This window comes from Aulonocara sp. 'chitande type north' Nkhata Bay, linkage group LG7, assembly GCF_057382095.1.
Source record: "Aulonocara sp. 'chitande type north' Nkhata Bay isolate Kocher_YH1m ecotype deep benthic linkage group LG7, A_spYH_male_GT1.1, whole genome shotgun sequence".
NCBI lineage: Eukaryota > Metazoa > Chordata > Actinopteri > Cichliformes > Cichlidae > Aulonocara > Aulonocara sp. 'chitande type north' Nkhata Bay.
In genome coordinates, this window is record NC_141350.1 from 66,647,284 (window position 1) to 66,674,141 (window position 26,858).

Sequence of the window (26,858 nt, forward strand, 5' to 3'; positions counted from 1 at the left end):
GCTACCTGCTGTTAGACACGCTTTTAATTAAAACTGATGCCACAGGGCAATTGTAAAAGTTTAAATGTATAAAACAGAAATGGGCCAAAAAGAAAAATGCCCTGCAAAAAAAACACGTTTTAGCACGACCACTCATACAGAAACTGCCTCTGCGGTTCCCCTCAGCCTTTCACCCTCTTGTTCAATCGTTTGGTTGGTCTGAACTGCAGCAACAGCAACCAAACGCAGATTAATAAATAATATAATAAGAAGTGTACACAAACAGCAAAATCTGCCCAACAGTGAAGAAGCAAAAAGCTTGTAATTATCGATAAAAACAAGGTAGGATTCAATTTCCTTCCATTCTGGCTCTGCACAGGTTCAGTGAACAAGCATGTGTCTCTGTAGTGCAGTGGAGTGCATTACAAAACACATGTGGCGTAAAAACCCTCCAAATCCAACAACTGAAAGTAAATTCTGAATTTACTAGTTCCTGCAGTACTCATGAATGTATTACTGGCAGGGGGAAACTGAAGGAGCAATCTGATCATGACCCATGCACCTTACACATACATGACGATTAATACACCCAAATCTACACGCCAAACTTCCCAGCCCAGTTAATGATTACTTTAAAACGGTGGGCCACCCAACGGCTCTCAGTACTGCGCTCACTCCTAGGAACTGCAGCTCTATATCTCCCTGCATTTGCATGCCACCGAAACGGTGAGTAGGTATGCAAAGCGGCGCGAGTTGACTGAAAGGTCAGTGTGGGTTTGTTAAGGCCACGAAGCCCAAAAAGCTAAGCAGAACCTGGCCGGCTGTTATCAGTCAGGTCCCTGAACTGATACGGGCAAAGGGGGAGGGTCGGGGATTCTCCTTCCTTATACTCAAAAGGGAAGTCTCCCTTTTACCTCTGCTGGTGAATTACAGCAGTACAGGATGTCCCGATGCACTGCAGGTCCACAACAAAAAACTGGAGACATCAGCAGAGAAGCAGAAGGTGATAAACCAACCAAATAAACCAGCGTATTTCTCCCACAGGTCTCTGCCAACATCTCTGTCCAGGTGATGTACAGTGTCGTTTCAGGATAAAGGAGATTTCTCACCAACTTGAAGACATTTCGAACTCTGTCATAGATTCTGAAATTACAAAAAATCCTATAAAAATAAGCGAATGACCAGAACCGTCACCCTAACCCTAGACGGGTCACCAACGACCTTCTGGATGTTACAGGTTTGTTTTTATTTGAGCAAACTGACCTTTTAATTCTTGGGCGCCATATAGATTTTTTTGTTTGTTTAGTGCACCCTATCAAATATCATTTCCACATTATGTCTTTCTGGAGATGACCGGATTAATACGGCCACTATTCTGATATTGTTTCTCACACAGGGCTAAGCTCCACAATAAGGACCGGTCTCCTGACATTACAGTCGATGGGGTTGTTTGGGGGGGGGGGGGGTCAGTGGAATGTGCTTGCTCCAGCGGATTTAGCCAATCAGATGAGTGTCAGCCATCCAGAGATATTTTAGAGATAATAAGCATTCTGCGATATCTCTGGAAAATTCCTGCCCCTTACAGTGGAGCAGATAATGAATGCCATACAGTGCTGAGTGATGTGGACGGAGGCAGGATCAGATTTACACAAGCAACATACACCACACACACACACATAAGTTTATATACACTACTGCTGCTGCTATAAGCACTTCCCAGCAGCACTTTGAAGGCTGTGGTACTTTCACTCACACAGACACACACAGAGACACGGCATGTCCGCATGATTGCTTGAGTAAGCGAATTAGCCTCAGCGATGGCTGAGGAGGCAATAAGTTGGCAGAAAAGAGGGATAATCTTTTATCTTTCACCCTCCCAAATGATTTCTTAAAGTCTGTATCACTTCCCTGACAGTTGACGCTCCACTTTTTCCTCTTTCATTATTTATTTATCTATTTTTGCTTTGTGTGAATTCAGCTAAAATACTTCTAAAGCGCTTAATGGCCCTATCGCTCGCTCAGATCTGCTGCCACATGCTGCCTTTTCCCCCCGCTTCCCCACATTTTCGGAGATATTCTCCGGCCCGGCCCCCGAAGAGCCGGCGCTTTATCAAACCGTCTTGACGAGAATGACACGGCCAATTATTGACAAATTATTCCTTCACAGAATGACAGTAAGACAAGGAGAGGAGTGAGCGAGAGCGGGGAGGGGGGGGAGACTACAGGCTTGGTGAGTGGAAGCCACCCCATCGCCCCCCTAACAGGCCTGAGGAGACAGGCGTCTATCAGATTCTATTAAGAGCTCGGCACTTTGGCGAACAAAGCTGCCCGCGCCCCGCCACGCATTAACTGCTATTATACGCTCATGAACTTTGTCACAATCACAATTGTTCCCCCCATTCTCTCTTTTGCACATTTTTAGTCTCCTTTTGTGCGCTTAAGAACTGAGAACCGCTTTCCTTTCTGTGTGTCTCTGTGTGTACGTGTGTCAAAGACAGGATGTAGGCGACGATGATGTAAATACATAAAAGGGGAGAGTGAGCGAGCTCCGATTTATCCTGGAAATTTCACAACTTCAGTGCGTCTTATTGCACGATCGCACAGAGTAATTGTTACGAAAAGTGCACAAAAGCCAAAAATGTCGGCGATTCTTAAAAGTAGCATTTTCTGGTTTTGATGACATTTATCGTGTCTGCCGAGTGAAGCGGACAGTCGGTATGTAAGTGGAAAAATGTGGGATCATTGTTAGTTAGAGGAGCTCTGCACAGCTTGTTAACCGTGTAACCAGTAAGTCTGCGTAAGACTACTTGCAGCTCTACTTAAACCACTATTACCCTGCACTATTGGTATGTACTGTATGCACTGTTGTAACTTGTTCAGCAACCAAAAGGCCACAATACATACCCAAACTGTAGGTCGTTGTAAATTTAGACACGACAAATCACTCGGAGACACATTTTACAGCTACAGCCAGTTTGCTTTACTATAAAAAGCACAGAGTAGGACAGCAGATAAAGTAAAAGCTCTCGTGTCCATTGTAACACGTTATGTGCCTGTACCTGTAAAAAAAAAGACTTGCACAGGCAGAGAGCTCCATCCTGTATGACCACTCTTCTTCTTGTGCAGTCAGAAATTATCTAAAGATGGGAAAACCTGAATCAAGGACAAATTTTCCCTGAGACTATTTCAAGTGCTCAATATTAGCAGCTCGGCATTTTCCAATTTTTCCACGTGGCAGGCTTCCCTAAAAGTCATAAATACATTCAGACTGGCAGCTGTCCAGCTCGTGTTTCGTAAGCCAACAGCTCTTTCCTCAGATGCGCACCACCTTCCAATAAACATCCCCCACGCACTTCAAAATAGAATGAGCACAACAGATATGGCGAGTTTGAACTGGGCCACTAATCATTAGTCAACTAACTACCTAAAGCTTTATCAGTTATTTATTCCGCCTCTCTTATCACCTCCATCAGGGGGACTTTGAGGCCTGGCAGTTTGATGGCGAGATAGAAGCAGTTTGTTCAAGGGGATGAACTTTGACACTGACGTGACCAGCAGGTGAATAAAATGGTAACGTAATCACATTAAAAATAAAAAATGAAATCGTCCCTTTCTTATGATGCAAACAGCAGCAGCACAACCAGTCACTTTTAAAAATGTCATGAATGATCACATCACAAGAATCGCATTAATGAATGCAGCTGCTGGTGCATACGGTCCTTCCCTCCCTCAGCCTCTTTTAAGCGACCCATCGAACTTTCACACTAAGGGGAAAAGCCAAAATGGTGTGCAGTATAAAGCCAACATTGTGAACCCCGAGGTCCAGCTCTGGTCCAGAATCGTAACCCTAAGCTGTGTTTTAGACACTCCTGTGGAGCCAAAAATGCAAAAGGAGACATCTGTGAAAGACCAAAAAACCCTTTATGTTACATTAGCCAGCTTTGCAAAACAGTTGTTAGCATTTATGAATTAGTGTCTTCTAAAAAACTTGTGTTAATATTGTTGTGTTATATTTGTTGCATAATTTCTGCTGCCCTCTTGGTCAGGTGTCTCCTTTAAAAAGAGGATTTTTAATGTCAGTGAGACAGACAGGATATACTATACTGCACAGGTAAAGGACCTGGTGTTTGTGGACAAGCAGCAGCAGCAGCCCACCGGGGCCCGACCCCCCTCCCCGTCCCACGGCCCACGACTGATGCCAAGCAGACCTGTTTTCCCTCTCCAACTGCCGCCACCCTCCTCTTTTTCCCTTTTTCTCCACTTTCAACCTCCTGCTGCCCCTCCCTATCGCTGAGCTTTGCCAAGTCCACATCGTTGGTAACGAGGGTGTAGTTTCTTAACATTCATCATCGCTGAACTCTGAAACTTTATCAGCTCCGGAGAGCGGCGCCACAGCCCCGGCCCCGGCTTTCTCAGCTCTCAGATAGGGCCGATAACGCACTGATAGATTACAGCAGATTGTTTTACTTCAGGGGACACTGCTGCTGCAGCTAATACTAATACACAGACAAGAAGACTCGCCGGTGATAGGAGGGGTGGAGGTGGAGGGTAGGGGGCAAAGAGGCACAAAGAGGTAAGGGCAACGAAACCGCGATGGGGTGGAGGAAATTACAGCCGATGTCCCATATGTCCTTATCCTGCAGTGAAAATACGAGTTTGCAAATCTGGAAACTCGCTAATGTTCTGTGAGCTGATAATACAGACTAAGAGTGGCCGCTTTAAATATTGATGCGAATGAATGAAATGTAGATTTTTAAGCCCTTTCTAAAGCGTATGCATGCATGAGAGAGTGGTTAGACACACACTTACAGGGGTAACCTGAGCTTGCAGGGAGGAGTGGTGGTGGTGGGGGGGGGGCAGAGGGTAGCTCGCCAGGTGACCTCCGGTTAAAAACAGGGTCAAGTGTGAAACACAAGGACCACTTTCTCCCTTTTCCTGCCTCTCCAGCACTCTCTTTTCTCTTAGCCCAGACTCACAGTTTACCACCTAATAAAAGCCACAGTTCTTAAAAAGATCTTAATCTCAGCTGGAATAACCTAATAAAATCTAACCTCAGAAACTAAGAAATATAACCTCATAAAATATCTTCTCAAAGACATTGAATTAACGGTTTATCGCTCTTTTATTTCATTATTCTTCCCACAGTATTTTCTCATTCCAGTTATGGATTTTTCCAGCCTATTTCTACAGGTGTACTCCATCATGATAAAAAAGGGCGATCCATTATTGTATTAAATTACTACAAGTACCACTCATGCAGATGAGCATTAACTTTTAGGAGTTAAAGCCTCAGCGGGCGGGCTCCCAGCGCAGCGATACATAACTGTTTAGTCCATCATTTGAGGAATATTTACCGCCTTGCCAAGAGTAAATAGACTGCATTTATTTGGAACATTTCTAGTCTTATCGACCATTCAGAGCGCTTTACACACACACACACACACACACACACACATTCACACAGTGCCTTTTCTATCACATCGCTAATACACTGGGGGTAATTCTGGGGCTTCAGAAGCTTGTCCAAGCATACTCCCTTCAACACTCAGGCTGGAGGAGCTGGGGATCAAGCTGCCAGGCTTCCTATTAGTGAACAACCAGCTTTACATACACAATTACGGACCAGGACTGACTGCAGATCAGAACGTTATAGGCTACCTCTGTAACTTCAGCCTGTTGCTACTGTAGAAAGTCCTCAGAAATACTGTTTTTGGTCATTTAGACATACTGACTCGTGATATTTTGGTCCATAATGCCACGCCCTCCTATGGGCAGACACTCACTTAGAGGGAACATCACTACAACAAACACAAGGACCCACACAAAGCTGTTCCAGATTTCCAGTATTGCAGTACAACATGAAATTCCCTCGGTTGGGTATGGCCAAAGAGCCAAACCGCTCGGCAAATCAAAAATACTTTTGTAGTAAAATATAACAGGAACTTCTTGGTACACACAGCCCCACCACCCCAAAGAAACAGTCTGCTGAGCATCACAGTGGCAACTCATCCTTTGTCCTTCAAGATGGAGCACATGGGGTTGTTTCTTTTGTTGTCACATTTTGATGGCGCAAAAAAACAATCAGCCAGTTAAATGATTGGCTGTTTGCATGTCACATGTAGCATTCTTCACTGTCAGATGATCTGATAGGCCCTTAATGAGCAAAGAAGCGAGCTCTTCCATAGAGTCATTGCATCAGAGTCATTTTATGGCCCAGGACTATTTCTATGTAAAGTTAGTGGCAAGCATTAATAAGCTAAATTAGTCCATGAGAAGACAAGTGATGGATGAGCACACACACACACTCAGTGTGTGAGATGGGAATTCAGAGCTATTGTGTGAAGCACAGGAGCAATTAGGGATTGAGATGTAAAGTGGGGTCAAGCTGCTGGCCTTGCACGTCTTTCACGTCTTCTGTCGGGACGCCAGCGGACAGCTAGGTGCCGCAAAGCGGCCGATTCCTGCCGCTGTTGCCATTGTGGAAACTCAAACCTGTCCGCCGCTGGTTTCTGCCTCCTTATTAGCGACAGATTGAGAACTGAGCTTATCTGGGCCCACCAGAATGTGTGTGTGTGTAATGAATTGGTGTCAGGGAGGGCATTAAATGAGGTCTAATCTGCTAATAGCAACAGCAAGAAATTATCAACGCACAGCTTGCGCACAATGCAAAAACCTTTATACACATATTTTTAAAATAACAACAACACACAAATAACATTAAGATAAACACGCACAAAAAAGAGCCTCCATGTATTTGGTCTTAATTTCGGCATCAACATTTTATCAGCCAACCCCCATGAATAATCCGCACGGTAATTTCTTTCTTTCTCCTCTTTTTGTTCCTGGCATTTTGGTGGAGCAAGATAAGGGCTAAAAAAACAACAGAAGGGCTCACAGAGTGAAAAAAGACAGATAGATAACATTGATATCAACTCCTACACAACACAGTCATTCTCTTATCTGGGCTTTTTATCAGTTTCATTTTTTCCCTCTATTTTCTTTCATTCTTTCTTTCTCAGGCCTGTTCTTTGTGGACTTGCCGAAGAAAAAAGAGAAAAAAGAAGCCCTGGCCTTAAAAAGTAAAGTCAGGTTTTGGTATCAAATTAACCTTTATGGCGATTTTCTGCATCCTCCTCATGGTTAATGTGTACAAGGCGGCGTGCGTGCCGTTGGAACAGATAGAACTGGCCACATATAAGCAAAGCAGACTGTGGGCTGGGAAAGAAAATATATTTAGATAAGTGATCTCGTGAGGTGGGAGGGGAGTTGCTTATTAGCAGACACAGACAGGAAGATTGGTTGGTAGAGGCAGACTGACACACACACGCATGAGCACGCACACACACAATCACATGCACATAATCTTGTCCTAGCCTACACTGCAGCCATATTTCTGAGAAGAGGAAAAACTATTTCGCACACAGACTTATCACTGCTGTGTGTCAGACAGAAAAGCCTCTCTGGGTCTAATCTATCAAGGTCAGCGAGTGTGGCCCGGGCAAGCAGCATGTTGTTCCATCCCGCTGCTTCCTGCTGGAGAACACAACATCTGACTGGCTCGCTGGAGAGATGACTGAGCTATGACTGTGCGACAAGCTGACCAGACCTCTCATGCACTCACAGTGAACAAAAAAAAATGCTGCTGTCTAATGATGAAGCGATGCGAGGTTGCTTTAAACGGAAGTGAAAGCTGTACCTGCCGTGGTTTTAATGGATTAAACTTTGAGTCTGTGTTTCATCAGGGATGCACGGCTGTTAAATTACCCTCATTAACACGAGTAGACCTGCTGTAACTTTTGGGTAGCATATAAAAAGATCAAATCAATCAATCAATTCGGTCTGTGGGCAGATTATTCCATTTTATATGGATCATTACAAATATGGGGTGTAGTTATACACTGATGACGTAGTGTGGTTGGTGTATATACAGATGTTGTCTGTACCCACCCAGGTAATGCAAATGGAAACTACAACTGACATTTGTTACAGGGCATTTTTGCTTTCATTACATCAACATACTGTCATATTTTTCAACGCTGTCTATGTAAAGATAGACAGAGTTACCATTGATATAACCCCGTGGTATGAGCACGCGTTTTGCCTATGGCCATGTTGTTGTTAGGTGCTAAAAGTGAACATATTTGGACGAATGTTACAGTAACAGCTAATATTTGGTTAGAAAACTGTATCCATAAACTACGGGTGCACCCGATATCTGTTAATTAGTGATAAGTAACAGACCAATAATAATAATAATAATAATAATAATAATAATAATAATAATAATAATAATAATATACACAATTTAATGAACAAACTGAAGCCCACTGTACCCCACAGCAGGTCATATTCTTTCAGATCATTTTATTATAAAGCTACTGACAGCACAAACATGCTAAACAGGTGCAGTTTGGTGGATTAGTGGAGGTTAGATGGAAAAAGCATCGACTGGTCATGTGGTGGAGGCGGAGTATGTCATCTGCTAATCAGAAAGTTGGTGGTTTGGTTCCTGGCTACTCGGGGAAGAGATCCTAAACTCAGAGTTGCTGTGTTCATCCAACCGTGAATGTAAGATAGAAAGCACTTAGATATAGTGTAAAGCACATATCTAATAACCAGTTCAATTAATAATCCACTCAGACACCAACTATGCATGCTTGCCCCAGGCGTAACAAAAGACTGTAGCTGCTGATGTCCTAACTCGGGTTCACAACATATGCAAAAATATTATTCTTTTAAATGCATTTATTTTGAAACAGTGGTTTAGTGCATCCTGATGACTTTGCATTAAAGCTCTCGTGGCTGCATACAGATACTTCTGGGACTCTTCAACTCTGGCCCAGATATGTTTGGATTTATTGCAACTTCACATGGAGGCCAGTCGATTCATACAGCGTGAGATTTCAAAGCTCCTCCTCCAGGAGGCGAGTATGCTGTAGGACCATCAGAGGTGAGGAGGAATGAGGATGGTGCAGATGGGGGATTTCTCCTCATGGAAAGAAGGGAGGAAGAGGTGAGGAGGAGGAGGGACAGAAGTTCAGTTGGACAGACAGAGAGCTGGAGAGCTGAAGATAAGAGAGGGGAGGGAGATAGAGGTTGTGTGTGCGTGTTCGGGGGGTGGGGGGTGGGATAAAAAGCAAATTGGTTAGAGGATTTGGATGCAGGGAGCATATCCATCAGGGATCTTTCCTGGTATCAAACTGGAGCGATCAGCGATAAAAACTCAACCTGGAAACGGCTGTAGCTGCAGTGGGAGTTCACTGGGCTGCAAATAGGCCTGTCTGCCCCTAATCTCTCTCCATCTCTATGTCCCCCACCGCCACCACCCGCCTCCTCCAGCCACTCTTGTTGGCTTTATAATGACTCGAAAAGCCAGTAATACAAGTTCTCTTTATAGTCGGCCTGGTACAGATGGCCGCTCTGCACTGATCTCTGTGCCCAAGCCTTTACTGTCCACACGATCTGCAAATTTTATACAGTCGCTTCAGTCATATGACCACTCCTCTCTGCACTACGTCTCCCTCACTCACTAAAAAAAAAATCTTCACAAAAGAAAAAGAGAAATGAAAGAAGAAGCGGGTTTTTCTTCTTTCTGCTGTGCCCCACCCTTTTCTAGATAGAGAGAGAGGGAGAGGAGGAGAAGAAGAAGAAGAAAAAAAACATAATTTATCTGTGTATTATCAAGAAAGGCAGACACTTTAATCAGTCAGCTATGAAGTCAGTATTTCCATTCTTATCTGTCGCAGGAGTGGAAATGGAGAGGAGATAGCGTTCTGGGAGCCCATCGGTGGGCAGGAATGATAATGGGGGGTGGGGGTGGAGGGTTTAGGGGGTGAGGAAGGCGGGGAAGGGGGGGGGGGCAGGGCTAGGCTATTGGACCGCTGTGTCAGCGCTATCTGCACCCATTATCAACAGGCTTATCGGGCCTACCATCAGCCTCGCTGTAATGGGGCCAGTTCAACTTTCCACATTATCATACCGCCAAGACCTGGTTCGCCAAGGCTAGGGGTCTGGCTGGAGACACAGAGAGAGAGAGAATGAAAGAAGGGGCGATAGAGAAGTGAAGGTGGAAGGCTGGAGATACAGGGAGTGAAGTTGAGAGAAATAGTGGTTGGTAGAGAGGAATTTAAAAAGGAGAAAAATGAGAGAACTGATGGACGAGCTGGAGCTGGACCGAAGAGTGAGAGCGTCAGAGTGATGGGAAGGTCCCGAAAAGCCATAATAAACTTAAGAAGAAAAAAAGCATTCAGGCTTTGTTATTTACGCAGATATGCCAGTGACATTGTGTTGCGCTCCGTTGTTGCGTCTACACTCAGGAGGACTGTTTACGGTCTGACTTCCTGCCTCTGTGAGCTGTTAAGTTATATTAGATCACACGCCCACAATAAATGATGTTACAGTGGGGATTCATTAATCTGGAAGATTACATGAAGTTAGTTTTTATAGCTCACTCGAATCTTTATCTGCGTCTTTATCATGGGAAGATGAAACAATGTGTCAGGATTTTGCACAAATGTCTTTTTCCCAACAGTCTTCACCATAACGTATAAAGACAGAATGGAAAAGCTGCTGCGTGCTGATGCCATTTGCTCATCACTGTTGCGGCCAATATCGACTCTTTATAACTTTTAACATCTGAGCCTTCAAATTAATGTTTCCAGCAGGGTTGTTTTTCTTATGACGTTGGACGAGATTCTGTATCAAGCTGAGGGTCACATTTTGAGCCATACTGCACAATTTTCTGTACAAAGTCTCAAAAACTAGATTTCCTTCACTGCAGCCAACACAATATTTTTATTAGAGCTCATCTTAGAGGTGTTCAAGCTGACCCTGAAATTGGTTTTGTCCTCCAAAGTCAAAGTTACATTCAATGAGCTTCAGAATGAGGAACAAAGGTGATTTAAGCAATTTTGAACACAGCGTGGTTGTTGGTGCAAGACCGGCTTGTCTGACTATTTCAGAAACAAAAGCAGCAGTTCTCTGGGTGAAAATACATTGTTGCCTTGAGATGGCAACAGTAACTCAAAAAAAACAAACATTTGTTACAACCATGGTACGCAGAAGAGCGTCTTTGAATGCACAGCATGTTGAACCTTAAAGCAGATGGGCTGCAGCAGCAGAAGACCACACTGGGTACCATCCCTGTCAGCTGGACAGGAAACTGAAGTTACCCTCATACTCACAGACACTAAAAGAATCGGCAGGTGTGTCTAAACCGCACGGATGATTTCCGTTAAGATGACTATACAGATGATGTGATATCCTACATCAGCGTCAAGTTTTAGAGTGAATTCCAACAACAGCAATCCCTGGTTCATAGCTCAGAAGGCGGTTTAGCGAGACGGTGAGAGAGAGGCTAAACAGCAGCCCTGGAAGAATCTACGTCCACACTAGCCGGGATAGATTTGAAAACGGCGTCTTCGTCTGAAAACGATCTGCATCCACACTAGCGTTTTCAGTCATTTTCAAATTTGCTCGTCCACACTAAGACGGACGAAAACGCTGACGTTGCAGTTCCGCGCATGCGTGAAACGCAAGACGACTCGACCTGCGTCATTTCCCTCTGCGTTTATTTATATTCCGGCTCTTTGAAACGTGGCGGTGAAATGGCAAGACAACGAGTCACCAACGAGTACAAGGTTTCCAAAGCAAGCGAGAACATCGACCGGGAGATAGGGCAAACAAAATTGTGAGCAAACAAATCAACTGCTGTCCGATGCCGTCCACCATCTTGGTTTAAGTGGTCACATGACTGCATCATATGACCAACATGCGACATCGTTTTTGAAAGTCTGAGTTTTCGAGTGTCCACACTGCAGACTTTACACAACTATTATAACATTCAGAGTACTCCACATGACTGGTACACTGACCTTTCTGTGCAAAATGTCAGAGTAAGACTGCTCCTTTACTCAAGTGTTTAAGTATCTATGAGTGGTTCTGAATCTATTATATCTATACATCAATATGAAACTACTCTCAGTTTCAAACTAACTAAAAAAAAACATAAATAGGTGGTGACTACAAGTGATTCCAGGCTCGTTGCCTACTGACAAGGAAAGTATTTTTTAAACAGAAACAAATACTTCTTTAGTTTAAGTTACTAAGTTATAATCGTGTATCCAAAACGGTCATCGTCGCACTAGTAGGTCAGTGTCCTCTTCAGTAAGAAGCAGTGGTTTGACTTGAAAACGAGTAGTATTATAAAATAAAAAAAGGACAGGCATGAATCATTCATTCTCCTAAGCTCTTAGTAATCATGGGATAGGCTCTCACCCTTTCCAGTGGATCTCACAGGCTGTCTGAATGTTACAGTCTGCACCGGCACATTTCAGGAATTAATTAAGACAGTAATCTCAATCTTCCCAACCCAACAGCTCCAATATACATACAGTCTATGACCAAACTGTAAAGGCCAGGCACGCGCGCGCACATGCACACAAACACACACATGCAGGCAGTTGATTGGCAGCTCACTTATCAGCCAGGGAGCCAGAGCACCATGGTTTACACAAGCACAAAGCAATTCAGAGGCCCGGATCACTGCAACACTACTGGCTCACATGACTCATAATGTACACAGTGAGTGTGTGTGTGTGTGTGAGTAAATGAAAGTACATCTAAACATGCTGTCCCTGCTTAAAACATGTATAGATTCTAGAAAAATTTATAACAGTGCGCATATTTTTAGTTCAATACACCGCCTCCACCCATATCTGGAAAACAATTTTGTGCAATTCGGGCTCCACGTTACTGGTTTATATCGGCAGCAGTTGGATCATGATTGGCCCTGAAATAGCAGAGATGTTGCTGCAGGTTCAAGCTCTCAGTTCTTTTCTCTTTCTGGTCAAATAGACTTCTGCAGATCAACCACAATATATTTTTTGAGGGAAAAAGGATTTTAAATGGAAAAACATTTTCTTTGTGACTTTTATCATCCTCTGTTGGCAGCCAGAGGGAACTGCAACAACATCTGGAATAGTTTGCGATGGTCCACATTTCCAAAAGACTCTCATTTCCACAGCAGAGGAGTAAAAATGGCACAGAGCACGTTTCGAAAGCCCGAAATCAGCCGTACGAAGGTAAATGCATATGATCCAAGGTGATGATGCTGTTTTTATGTAAGCAGATAGTTTGTGTGTCTGTAGGCAGACAGCGAGAGGAGCCGCCGGTCTAGACCTCCTCTGTTAAAGAGGCTCCCACGAGGATCCTCCAGCATCTCCTCTTTCTATTCGCATTGTCTCGGATGCCGAGGCGCCCTTATCACCTCCTCGCCTCCCGTCCTTCCCGTTTCTTCCTCATTCCCTCATTGTGTCCATCTTCTTCCTCTTCCCCTCCTCATTACTGGACATTAGGTGGCTGTTCTTGTGTTTCTTCCTCATTTCCCAAACTCTACCTTCCCCTTTATTCTTTAATGTTATAACCAGCATCAGTCCCTTAATCACCCAAGCACTTTTTTACATGAAATCACATAATGCAATCCAGTGCGCAAGTACATAAAAGAATAAATATGTACCGAAGAAGATATAAAAAACTGCACTCACTATGAAGCAGGCTGAGCCGGTCACTGCCTGCATTATTAAACTGACCTCACAGCTGGCTGCAACAAAATAAGAAACTCATTTTTATAAATTATTTTAAAAGTAGAAAAGTCAATCACCTTGGTCTGATCTGCCTGCAGCTGCTCTCTCATCCCCTGCTCACACTCCCCCTCCTCAGTATCAGGCCTGAAGCCCATCTGATTCCCCGCTCCAGATTAGCAGATTATATTATCATTATTATTACTATCATTATTAGAGCATCGATAGTTTGACAACCCCCACAGTCCACTACCGCAAACATTTTGCTGAAGTCTCTCAATCACAAAACTTTAGAGTTTCTCTAATTTAATTTCAAAAAGAAGAAAGAGTCACTGGTTCAAAGTGCTAAAGTTTAAGGATTTGATGTGTTTGCAGGGCCAAATTTCCTCAATTTTATATGTTTCATTAGACAAATGATTAATCTGGCTACCCAGAAAAATGCTGCAGATTAGTTGATAATAAAAAAGGTCAACAGGAAATTATTTTTTTGTCATGGTAATGTGACTCTCACCATGTAGCATTAAATAAAGGAATTCTATTAATGCTCTAAAATGCAGATGGATACATTTAAATTGATTAAAAAACTGTAATTACAAATTTTCGTTTTTGCTTTAATCCATGGATAACAACTCTTTATAACTAGCTAGCTGCACTCCTGGTTTGCATACTGGCAGCAGGACCAGGTCCTCATCATTCAGCTGCCTTTCCAGAGACAACCGGCCCATGTGCCGCTAATTCATTTACGAAAGCACGGGTACGCACATACAGGCGTGCACACACAGCTTACAGTCAGGTATCCCAATAAGCAATAACAGAGTGACCCTGAAGTAGCAGGAGGTGCATCAGGAGTGAGAAACTGAGGCAGCTATATTCAGCTATCATCTATTTCATTCTTTACACCTGTGCTTTACTGAGACATGTCAAAATGTCTCGTGTGCAAGATAGGAGGCCTAGCCCTCTACTGCTTACCCACAAAGTATGAATAGAAGGAGCACGTTTACGTGCATTCTCTCTAAGGATGCAAGTCTGCACATTACCGAGTATGTGCCGTGTGAACAGCTGTGCAACCTGCAACACTGGATAAATGCTAATCAGACTTGCATATAGATCGCCATCCCGCACATACCTATTAGCTCCTACGGAATGACCGCAGACTTTTGGAGAGCTGAGAATGGGAGTCAGGTTCATTCCTGTGTGTTATGCCAATAAAGTTTATCTTGAATTTGATTATAACATTTCTCAAGTAATTAAATGTAAGCTGCTCATAAAACAGTTTATGGACTCAGTGTATTCATTGCAGACTGAAGTGACAGAGAAGAGAGAAAATACCAGAGAAGTGGGCACCGATTGTATCACTTACCAACACAATGATAAAAAAATTTCCTGTCTGATTAGCTTGAAAACAAAATGTGAGCAATAGTTTATTCTGGCTCTGTATGTGAGGAAACTGCTTTTTCTTCAACGGTAGTTTGCCCCATCATAATTTATCATTACAAATTTGATCATTGTTTTACTACAAAAAAAAAAAATCACAGAAGATGCTCAATATGTTTCTTACATCTTTAATATTTTACCCAATACATCAGGGGTCGGCAACCTTTCTGATGGCAAGTGCCATTTAAAATTTCCTCAGAAGTCAGTGTGACATATGATTGCATTAGCAATAAATTTAATAACGCTACACAATATATAGAACCACTTTACAGAGCTATATTTGTTTGCAGATGTTGGCAGCTGTCAGCAAATAGTTATCAGCTATTTTGAAACAAAAAAAAACACCTTTTATCCATAACAAGAACTCATAACAGCAAATGAACTGGCCTCCTCACAACAATGATAAGAAAAATAAACTGGGCCAATATGGCATGTTTGTTAATACAGAGACAAACATGTTAATGTGATCTCTGGTCTCCCACTCAGAGACACAGGTCTCCGAGTGTCCAGCATTCAGACGGCTACTTGAGGACACTCATGTGAGAGAAAGTCTGCTCACACAGATATGTAGAGCCAAATCCTGTCAATAAGGCCTCTGCAACGTTCTGAAGACAGTTAAACTTGTCAGGTAGTGATGTCCAGCAGGTGAAAAGGTAGCTCCATGAACACGCACAGCTGTGGATTCCAGCTGCTTTGATGTTGCATTAACTGGTATTAACTCAGCCAGTTAATGGGAGACAAATCCAGCTGCTCATTAAAGATTTCTGGTTTGTTCAGAAAATAAAACATTGGTCCAAACACCTGAAAGTCCCAAAAACGCCTTGTGTCTCGAGTCTACGGATGTATCCGTGTATCTCCGTGGTGCTGATGCTGCGCTGAGCGGAAAGCTGCTGAAGCTTTTGAGGTGTCAGAATGTGGAAAGCTAACAACGTCCCTCTCACCAGTAGGCTAAGTTATTTTTAACCAATTACAAGTTGAATCTGGTAGTTGGGGTTGTTAGTTAAGATACCGTCATTAAGAAGCAGCACAACTAATGTGTCTATGCGAGCTGATTTGCGATGTGCACCGCTGGTGTGGCCTTTTATTTTTTTGATGCACCTTCTCAGATTAATTCACTGCGTGTCGTGCCCAGAGCTGGACTGGGACAAAAAATACAGCCCGAGCATTTTAACTAGAGACCGGCCCCCCAGGTATTAAAGCCATAAAGCCTTTGAATGAAAACAAACGCTGTTGTTACAGTGATGTTCAGTCTTGTTGGTATTTAAGTATGATTTCTATACATTTTACATCAGATAAAAACTTTGGTTGTAAGATTCAGATAATTATTTAATAACAGCCAGACATTTTAAATGAAAATAAGAAAGTATTTCTTTGTGCCCCCTCTCCCTGTTAATGCCCTACCTGCCCCACTGGCAACACTTTGCTAGACCCGCCCCTGCACAGTTACCAGCTGTCAGCTACTTAGAAAAGGATCCTGGTGTTATTTGTCTCTCAGAAACAGTTCATAACTTCAACTCATTCATGTGACCTAAAAGGTAAACCTGTTTCTCCATCACCTGTTCAGCTCTGATGATTCAGTAAGGACATCTCCTGGTTTCATCTTCATGTTTCCCTCTCACCACATATCCAAACCCACATCATGACCAGCAGCTTTACAGCTGTGGCTCCAGCAAACATCAGCTGATACTAGAAATTAATATTAAATACATTCTAACAACAGCTGATCAAGCTTAAACATGCTGCTGTTGTTTAGCGCGACATCCGCTGGTTTCCTGTTTCTGACACAAAGTGGGCGATAAACAAACAACAGAGACGATCAGCTGATCATTGATCAGTTTCATGATTAAAGTAGCAACAGGAGAGAGAGGGGGGAGAGAATGAGAGAAGAAGAGGCAGCTGTGCAGCGTAACGACAGAATAACTCCAGCTTTGTGTCTTTTTCCATCCTAGAAAAACTGCGTCCCTTCTCAGCTCAACACGAAACGCGTAATGCTTTCTCTGAATGCGGGACGATTCCATCTTTTTACGGGACAGTTGGCAACTCTAGTAAATAATCTTATGAATAAAATAAAGTTCACTATCAGTAACATCATAGCACCCACCCAGCTGTATAAACTCCGTCATGCTAGCTAGTACGCAGTACGAGTTATTGTAACTGACTGTGAAAAGTCAGCACAACGAAAATAAACTCCACCTAAACTTGGTTTATATCTGACCCAGAGAGACTGCAGGTCATAACTTCTGACCTGAAGTTCAGTTCACCTCGGGTCTCTGCTCCTCCTGCCTCCCCTTTCCCTCATCCACCTGCTGGCCTCCACCACTTGTTAATGTTACTGAATCTGTAGAAGCTCCGCCATAGCCACCACCAAACAACTGAGTTATTTTTACACACCGGCCAGCATCTGGCCAATCCACCACCTTTCATTGTTTATACCGTTACAAAAAAAAAAAAAATCATCGACCCATCGAGCAAATGCCCGGTATGCCCGATGGCCAGCCCAGCTATGGCCGTGCCATCAGTTAACCCTTCGCGTGCCTTGGGTTGCCGACCCCTGCTGTACACTACAGATTACTTCATGCATAATGCCGTGACATGAATATGGAGCTTTGTTTTAAAACTGCCTGCATCAGGGAGCGTCACATTATACATGAATAATGGAGTTAAATAAATGTTATATTAATAATACACAAATACAAACGTTGGTGTGTTTTTGTGTTTTTCTGTGGTAACAGGAACTCGTGGTTTTGCATATTTACCCCCAAAAAAGCACTAAAACAAAGAGAAAAATGATTTTTTAATTTCTATTGTTATTTTACTAGTGTGTGTGTGTGTGTGTGTGTGTGTGTGTGTGTGTGTGTGTGTGTGTGTGTGTGTGTGTGCGTGCGTGTGGTCGTTTTTCACTCAATATCAGACTGCACTGGAAGCAGGTGCACACAGGGTCAAAGGTCGTTGTGAATGAGTCTGTGTGTGTACGCTAAGCGCTTCATGTTCTGTCGGGGGACAGTGTTTTATCTGGTCGGGCTTCTGTGACCTTTGAACCTGGCACTGTTCACCGTTTGGTTTCATATCGGCGATCTGGGAATTCAAGCTTGCCAGCTTCAAAATACACTTTCATTTATTGTTGTTCAGGAGAAGAACAGTGTGTGTGTGTGTGTGTGTGTGTGTGTGTGTGTGTGTGTGTGTGTGTGTGTGTGGCTGTAAAAGCAGGTCAGGCGGTGTTGTTTGCCCAGGTTGCCTTAACACCCCGGAACAGAGTGCTCAGCACAGTAGGCGCAAATGGTCTGTCTTATCACTGCTGCTGGGGGGGGGCTTGTCATAACACTGGTTATGACTCTCCTTTACACACACATACGCACGCACGCACGCACGCACGCACGCACGCGCGCACACACACACACAAATCTGCACAAATACACTGTACTTTGAGTGTCAAGAATCGTTCTGACCACAGATTGGAGCCACGTGGCCCTCAGGTACCTCACACACACACAAACGTCTGCTTTGCACTGCAATAACTGACCTCCATGTGATCTTTTTGATGAAGCGGCACAGCTGCTTGAGGAGAAGGTGTTTGGCTCCCCGGGTTGTAGAGACCACAAGTCCTCCCAAAGCTCTGTGGACCGAGCTATCAGACCTGTAATTACTGCCAGAGCAAACAGCCGGTACGCTGATTACGCTACTGTGCGTAATACTTTCTCTCCTCCCTCGAGCGCAGAGGCGTCGGCACCGAGGTCAGGGGTGAAACCGTTTACAACCGCGCTGGGCTGGCGGGGTCATAATTCACCACAAGGCTGTCCCCGCGGGTAAATAGCAGGAAAGGGTAATAACTCATCCACGCATTCAACACAAACGGTGTTTCCTCTGTAACCTCGCCAACTTCCTCCTTTGGTATATCTGACCATACACACACACTGTCATCATTGCTCAGTTAGCCACAATGCATACCTACATACTCATGAAAAGAGCAAATGCATATAAGGAGAGCAGAGAGCGCTCTAATCCATCAGGCATCTTCACCAAAAACACTCAAAACTGCTGCTTTCATCAGATCACTATCGCTGGATTTCAAACGTCTAAGAAGAAGAGAACAAATCAAGTAGAGAAAGTCCCAAAACCACGATCTAACTCCAAATAAAAGCATTTTTTAACCTTCCAGAGCCGGAAGCCGATCGAATCTGCTTCAACTGCCAGCTAAGAACGGGATTATTTCAATGTTTTCAAAGTGTTCACAGTATTTTATCCACACTCAGCTCGGGCACCGTGCACATGTGGGCATGACTGACTGCAGTCACATGCGGCTCTCACGCTGAGCTATCTGATTGTCAGCATGAGAATCTTTGCCAGTTGATACCCAATCAGTCACCATCTAGCTGCTTTAATATCAGTAGAATCAAGCGAGTCATCCTGCTGACGCTGTGCCTTTCCTCTTTTTCTTCATCTGCCGCCGCTTACTGTACGCACCCAAAAGTTTCTCGCCTTTAACAAAGGAGAATATGTTTAAAACACAAACAGATAGTCATCAAATAAAATTTCCCAACATGTCTGTGCTATCACACGCACAATCTGGAAAGAGTAATACGTGCTATTAATTTGAATTAAATTAATCGATGAGGACGCTTGTTAGGGAGGAGAGAGAGTGCGAAGAGATTGAGGGAGAATAGAAATGCATTCACACCTATCATCTAATTATACAACAACATTAATCCCATTAGGGCTGGAACTGATTGCCAGGGTCTGGACCCCGGCTGCTCCTGCCTGGGCCTGTTGTTATTGCAGCCGAGCCTCTGCTCCTGCCTGCTCCGGCCTGATAACAACTCTAATCATGCTTGGCAATCTCTATCTGCGCCGGAGATCGGGCCCCCGCGGCTTATCTAAAGTTCACATCAAGCTAAAAGCAGAACAAAGGAGGAGTTAAAAAAAAAAAGCACACTGAAAGAGAAAAAAAACAAAAGGCAAAGCCACCAAGGCGCAGCGTGACTCTCCTGGCTGTGTGTGGAATTTAGACAAGCTTGTGTGTTTTAGTTTCGTCACTCACAAACAATGAATTAATCCCTCAATGTGCGACTGTATGGAAATCACGTGAGCCGCACCCACGCATTCCTGTTACACAATTTTAGTTTTTTAAAACTAGCGTTCAAAGTTTCAAAACAACTTTGAGCAGAAAGAGAACAAGAGAGAAAGAAGACGAAGACTAAGAGGAGGAGGAGGAGGTCAGCCCGGTGATTTCCTTGTCTGGCCTCTGCAGGCGTCCTGGTTTGCTTTCAGCTGTGGGAGGCAGCGCATTATTCATGCTGACCTCTGAGCTCTAGCGCTGATGTCATAGGAACCAGGCGTTCTCTCACTCTCACACACACACACACACACACACACACACACACACACACACACACACACACACGCAATCAGCAGAGTGGATCTGCAGGTTGTTATCTATCTACCATCTGCAGGCCTCCTTATCAGCCCCAAACATCTTTCTCGGTAGAGGGTGGGGGAGCGGCAGAGCAGGCTGGCTGGGCTGCCATTAAAAAACACACCACAACACATTCATCTAGCAGCACACTTTTTCACTATTTTTCTATCTCTTTCTTCCCACTATCTACCTCCACTCCCTCTCCAAACCCCCTCCCCTTATCACAGCACTTTTTTCCCAACCGCTCTTCCCTTTTCGCTTTTCTCTCTCCTTCTTTTAATTATCTAGACATCCAGCCCTAGCCGATCGCAAACAAAAAACCACCAACAGCAACGGCGGCGCTGGTAAAAATGGCACACAACGTCCACATGTAATTACAATGCGCCCTCCGTCCTCCATCTCTCCTTCCATCTGCCCAACCTCCCCTTCCTCCTCCCCCCCCCTCTCTTTTGCTTTCTGCGATATCAGCAGCAGCGATCGCTGCCAAGTTTTATCGCGTCTCCCATCTCAACCGCCAAAATATAAGCCCAGGGATCCAGCCTCAGTGGGCTGCCTGCCTGCCTCCTATCGCCCCATCAAGAAGAGCAGCCATATCAGGCTGAAAGATCACAAACCGTTGGGGAGGATGACGCACAAAGAGACACAGACAAATATCTATCTGCTACACAAACACCCCCTTCTCCTCCTCTACTAAGGGCCTCCAGAAAGCTCTGGACTTGGACTGCTGTTTGGCAAAAAAAAATAAAAATCCAAACCTAAAAGAGACATCCACGCTACACTGTCCTAATGGAGCACTCCGGTGTGTGTGTTTGTGCGTGTGTGTGTGTGGGTGGGTGCTGCCAGGTTTCAATTGTTGCTTTTCAAACCACACCTGAGTCTGCACAGTATTAGCTACTGTAGCTATGGGGGCTTTTCCAGGATTCTTGATTTCCTAAATGGAACGGGTACGGGTGGGTGGAGAGGCAACCAAACATGAACGGGGAGGCAGGGGGGGGGGGGCTACAAATAAAATTTATTACTAAAATAAATAGTTGAAACACAAGATTCAGCCATGAGGTAATACAGCTAATAACAGTGTTTCCAGTTTTATTAACTGTAATAAATTATGTTTGCAGTGGTTCATGTAGGTTTAACACTACTTTTCTTTGTTTCAAACACAAAAGTTGATGTTGATACAAAGAAACAAAGAAAAGGACAACAAAAAGATGTCATCTCCATCGATTACGACACATTAATGCCGATATTTACAGGAAAAGTGAAGTAGTCTTAACATAAACATCTTCAGTGTGGTACGAAAGGCAGGAATACTCAGTCACTTGGCTTCATGGATGATTCTAGACCACCTGAGGTTTGCTTTACTGTAACTGCACCACTAATGAGTTGGATTATAATCTGCACACATACGAAACCACCTCGCTCATTCAAAGTATCCCCACTGATTCATTTAGTGCATTTTTCACACACACTCTGCAGCCCTGAACCTTTTAAAGCATTACCTATTGGAGGTTTATGCAAGAACTCAAACATCCAACTCAGCTGGACCAGGTTTCACCTGCCAGCTCACCTGTAATGTTCGTTAACTGAAGAGTCGATGTACTGACGACATTTCTTTCATGATCAGTACAATAGTTCATCATACTATGAAACTGAGGGCCAGGGCCAAGAACATCTATATATCTTGCATTTTTTCCAGACATCTTCAACCAATAAAATAAATAAAAAAGTTACCGCTTGTGAAGTCTTTCAGCTCTTCATCACACTGCGTTTAAACATTTAGCCATTAGCCAAATTGATGCAGTTACACTAACATCACACACGAGCGCTCCTCTTTCCATCACACAAATGTAAGCCTTCCAAAATGCAAATGGCTAAATCCACAACGTGAGAAACTATAACACACAAACTTCAGGAGACGTCAGGAGAATTCGGCCATTAGCTGCACTCAGATGACTGGAAATACACCAACTGTAAATCAGCAATTTCCTTTTAAATATCTTAAACACGTCAAGCTCTCACGTCTCCGTCTGTTGAAAGCTTTAACTGGACACCAAATAACTTTTACAATAACAGGAAGAGCTGTATTGAGAGCAGGTCACAAGCTTATTTGTAGCTCCAAATGCAACGTTAAAAAACGAGTGGTTTACCTTCAGCTGGATGAGTAACTAAATGACTTATCGAAGGTGTGAATCAATTTAGGAAACAAAGTCGGTTTCAACAATGAAACGGCACCCAACACCACTGTGACCTGGCTGGAATTTGTCATATCACTATCAGCAAGCAGCATGCTCAAAACAACATGGTGGTTCAACAGTAACAGTAGTGGTAGCAGCTCCTACCTCATGAACCCCCCCCCCCAAACACACACACACACCCCAGCTGAACAAAGTCCTTATCACTCCTCACTCTTTCCTATCAAAATGTCTGCCAAATCACAAGAGAGTCACGGGGCTGAGAGCCTGGCCGGCCTCGACCACAGCCGGGGCCTGGTGCACAGGGAAGCACGGTGGACCAGAAGCACTGATAAAGATGGCCATGACACCCCTGAGACGCGCACATATACACGCTGTCTCATACACACCGGGTCTAGCCTGAGTTTATCAGCCTTGGGGTCTGGAATACATCTCCAGGCCTCGCTGCTGGCCTTACTGGAGGTGCCTGCTGGGAGCTCACTGCCTCTCTATGGGAACCGATGTAGGAGGGGTAGGGTTAGGCATCATCGAGAGAAATTCCTGATGGAAATCCATGACCAAGACGGATGCCGTGGATGAATTAGAACACAAACAGCTACCACCAACTGTATTCTCCAGGTACTGAAGACATCATCATCATCATCTGCCTTCATTAGTCCAGGTTAATCAACAAACGGTTTGTTGAAGGGATGATTTAAATATCTACTTACAGCATTTCTGGATCCAAAATGAAAAAGAGAAACTTTACTCCAAGTGTGCCGCACCATTTTGGACTAGATGCTTGAATCCAACTGAACAGAGTCTAAGCACAGCAACAAAATCTGAATCTGGAACTTGATGTACCCAAGATAAATTAGAGACATGGCACTCAAAGAGGTAGAAATCGGAGGAGGAATTCCACAGGAGCAAACACTTAATGAAACCTTATTTTCACAAAAAGCCAGCAAACTTTAAGCATTTATTAAAGATCAGATTTATTTTTAAGTCCTCGCAACGAATGAAGTTAAGGTAGATGCAGCTTCAAAATGAGTGTGTGTGTGTTCGTGTGTGTGTGTGTGTGTGCGTGGGGTGTCAAGACTTGCTTCCAGGACTTTGGACAGAACAAAGCAAATCTGTCTGCTAATAAAACTAATACTAATAATATTACACATGATAATAGTAATAACAATAAAAATACAGCCGACATGTGGCGTTACTAATGTTTACAAATGGACAAACTGTAATGACAGCACTGACTCTGGTAAGTCCAATGTACCTGCAAGCTGGAATAAAATATCAATATGTGTCATTACTGTGTCGATTATACATCACAAGAGGAAGAAGTGTGATGAAGTTGCCATGTTAATAATTTCCTTTGGCTTCGTTCACATGGATTTTAAGGAGAGACACGTCAGACCGTCTCCAGGTCTATTAATGACTATCTGCAGACAGTAAAATCAGTTTACAAGGATGTTGTAGTTTGGCAAAGAAGTCCTTGCATGCATGGCTGGTTAGCATTTGAACTTTCTAATAACCGGCCTCTCTGTGGTTGCTATGTTTGGTTTCTGCACAAGAACAACTGTTTGATTCATTTAAAAAGATCCACAGGTTTTGGGGAGGTTTTAGGTTAAATAGGACACCGTGACACAATCAGTGACGACGCTGCCAAACAAACTTATGTCACGGTTTCCAGCTGCTGCTTCCAAATATTTGTTCTTCTCCAGCAGAACCACATTAACACTGAGAGTCCCCACCATCCCCTCGGTGTGCAACAGGCAGGAGCAGAGGTTAATCACAACATCATTAATATGCTCTTATATCAACTCTGAACGTCAGTTAGCAGCGATAAACCCTCACACGTTTTATAAACAGGAAGAGCTCGTCAAGCACGGAGACCAGCCAAGCGCCAGACCAAGAAAAGGGCCTTTCAAGCGGCCCCGAGATGCATTATTGAGTTAAAAGGATAGATGAAAAAACAGATCCAATTGTAAGCAGCTATCAGCGGGAGAGATCGGCCATGCGGCCTATCTCACGCCCCATCTCTAGGAAGGAGAAGTGAAAAGCCAGGAGGGGGGATGCAGCGGCGGCCTTGGCGCTGCCTCAGACAGAAAACAAATAAAAAAGATCCAATTTTAATCTTTATCTGCGCTCACATCGGATCGCTGCTTTATCTCAGCTCACATCGGCTTTTTGCCGAGAACACTGACGTTTCCACAACAGAATTAAACAGGAAGCCCCGGCCACACTTTCAGCTGCCAATGCACAAAAACATTCCGCACAGGGTAATAAAGAAAAACTTTTTGATATTCCTGCACAGCCTTACAGCGCGGAGGCAGCTGCCGAGGAGCCCCTTTAATAAAGGCTGAGGAGGACAGGAGGGGCTGGAGGGGAGGCGACATCCTCCGGTTATCCCGAGACAACGAGCTGCATCTGAAACTTAAAGTCTTCAGAGTCAGCTGTGCTTTCTAATTTACGCACCGATGAGGGGGGTCCGGGCAGGGACGCGCGTGCGGCGCATCGACACACGAACACTCAGAAGAAGAAGAAGAAGAAGAGGGGAAACTTGTGTCATGCTTACGCTTTATCTGCCGGGGTTTGCTCTGCTTCCTCCGGGACATGCTGCCTCTGCTCTCGGGCTGAGCGGCAGAGAAGTGGTCAGGCTCTTCCTCTGGTTTCTGCCTCCTCTTCTTCTTCTTCTTCTTCGTTCACAGCTGCGACGCGGCGCTCCGAGCAGCGACCGGAGAAATCCTCATGACCCGCGTGCGCTTTCACAGCTATCTTGTGCCACGACAGCTCCCGCGAGGCTACCTGTAGCTGAGTCCCCACCTGTGACCGAGGCTCTTCTTCTCAACTACAAATATCTGCCTCCGCCTCACCTCTCGCTTTCCTGCAAACGTTACTCCGTTACCGGGCGCGCCTCCGCTGTGTCCGCTGGCACGTCACTCAGCGACACGCAGTAAATGTGTGTCCCGTGGAAGCTCGCGCTGATAAAAGTGTCAGCTGTGGAGGTCAGCGGCGCGGCTGCTGTTTTCTCTGTCAAGTTTTCCTCCGGCTGGTCCGCCCCCTTGTCTGCCCGCACCGCGTCTAAGCCAGGGAGCCACTTTCAATGGAGCTCGAGCGCTACAGTCAACTCCGCTACTACACCGGAGCGGACGCGCCTCTGACACGCCCCTTGCGTCTGACGTAGAGCGCCGCACTCGTCCCCGATTGGCTCCCGTCTACCCCGTTGTAAAGCGCAATAAAACAGAAAGTATGCCTTATAATTCCACCGCGTGATCGACTTCACAATACAAATATCAGCAGTGTATATAAATCCTCAACTCTAATTAAGTAATGATATAATATTGCTTTATACTGTAATTATAGATGGATAATTAAAACGATACTAACCGTGATCACTGTGTCCTTTAAAAAGTCTGTAAAGTTTAGTTTCTTAACTTTTTTCTTGCTGTTTTGTGGTTCTTTTCACTTCTTTCAGCAGCACAGTGGAGTGTAATGCTGATGTACACGCATGACAAATATGTCCCGTGCTCTCCATCCATCCTACGGCTATAAATAAGGGCTATGCTGTTTTTGTTTACTTGTTCATTTAGTAGGTGTAGTTTTTGCATCAACATCTGTAATCTATCATGGGAGCCAAACAGTGGTGACTGTCAGATCTTGGTGTCTAATGTTAGTAATGTTAGTAGACTGCATAAAATTTCAAACATAGTGTGATGCAGAGAGTTAATTTTCGTAAATAGGGGACAAATAGCAGCAAAACAAACAAACATCTGCTGTTTTCCATATGAAAAATTATGGAAAAATGTAAAAGCTTTAAGCAAACGTAGAAATTAATACTAATTAATTTATTCATATTATTAAAAATTAATACTTTTTCCAATAAAACGGAATAAATGATAAATGAAATTGCCCAAATAAGTAGAAACAGATTAAAGTAATACATTTTTTTCTATTTTATGAGCTTTGATTTTTATTTAAGTGATTTTGTAGACTGCTCATTGATTGACCACAAATGAAGGAAGTCCAATTATAGAAAACGTATATAAAATGTTGACTTTACTCAAAAGATAAATGTGTCACTGCCCTGCAGCAGACCCCACCTCTCACCTTACGACCGCTGGGATACTCTTAAGCACTCCACCCGTTTTCTTATAAGCGGTGGGTAAATTATTCAAATTTGTTTTCTTTTGTGTTACCTGCGTGTGTATAGTCTTCTGTGTGGCATTGCTTTCATTGTCGTGCACTTTGTTTCTTGTTCAAATGTGATACAGACATGAGATTAGC

At 43.9% G+C, this 26,858-nt stretch overlaps 1 protein-coding gene across 1 annotated transcript in view; it reads right to left on the reverse strand.

Moving 5' to 3' along the window:
* The window catches only part of zfpm1 (zinc finger protein, FOG family member 1), a 108,764-nt gene extending 83,087 nt beyond the window's left edge, over window positions 1-25,677 (reverse strand). Inside the window, exon 1 of the mRNA XM_086302073.1 lies at window positions 25,150-25,677. Within this exon, the coding sequence (XP_086158199.1) occupies window positions 25,150-25,189 (40 nt within the window). The 5' untranslated portion in view covers window positions 25,190-25,677. The remainder of the gene's footprint in view (window positions 1-25,149) is intronic.
* Between the last annotated feature and the right edge of the window lie 1,181 nt (window positions 25,678-26,858).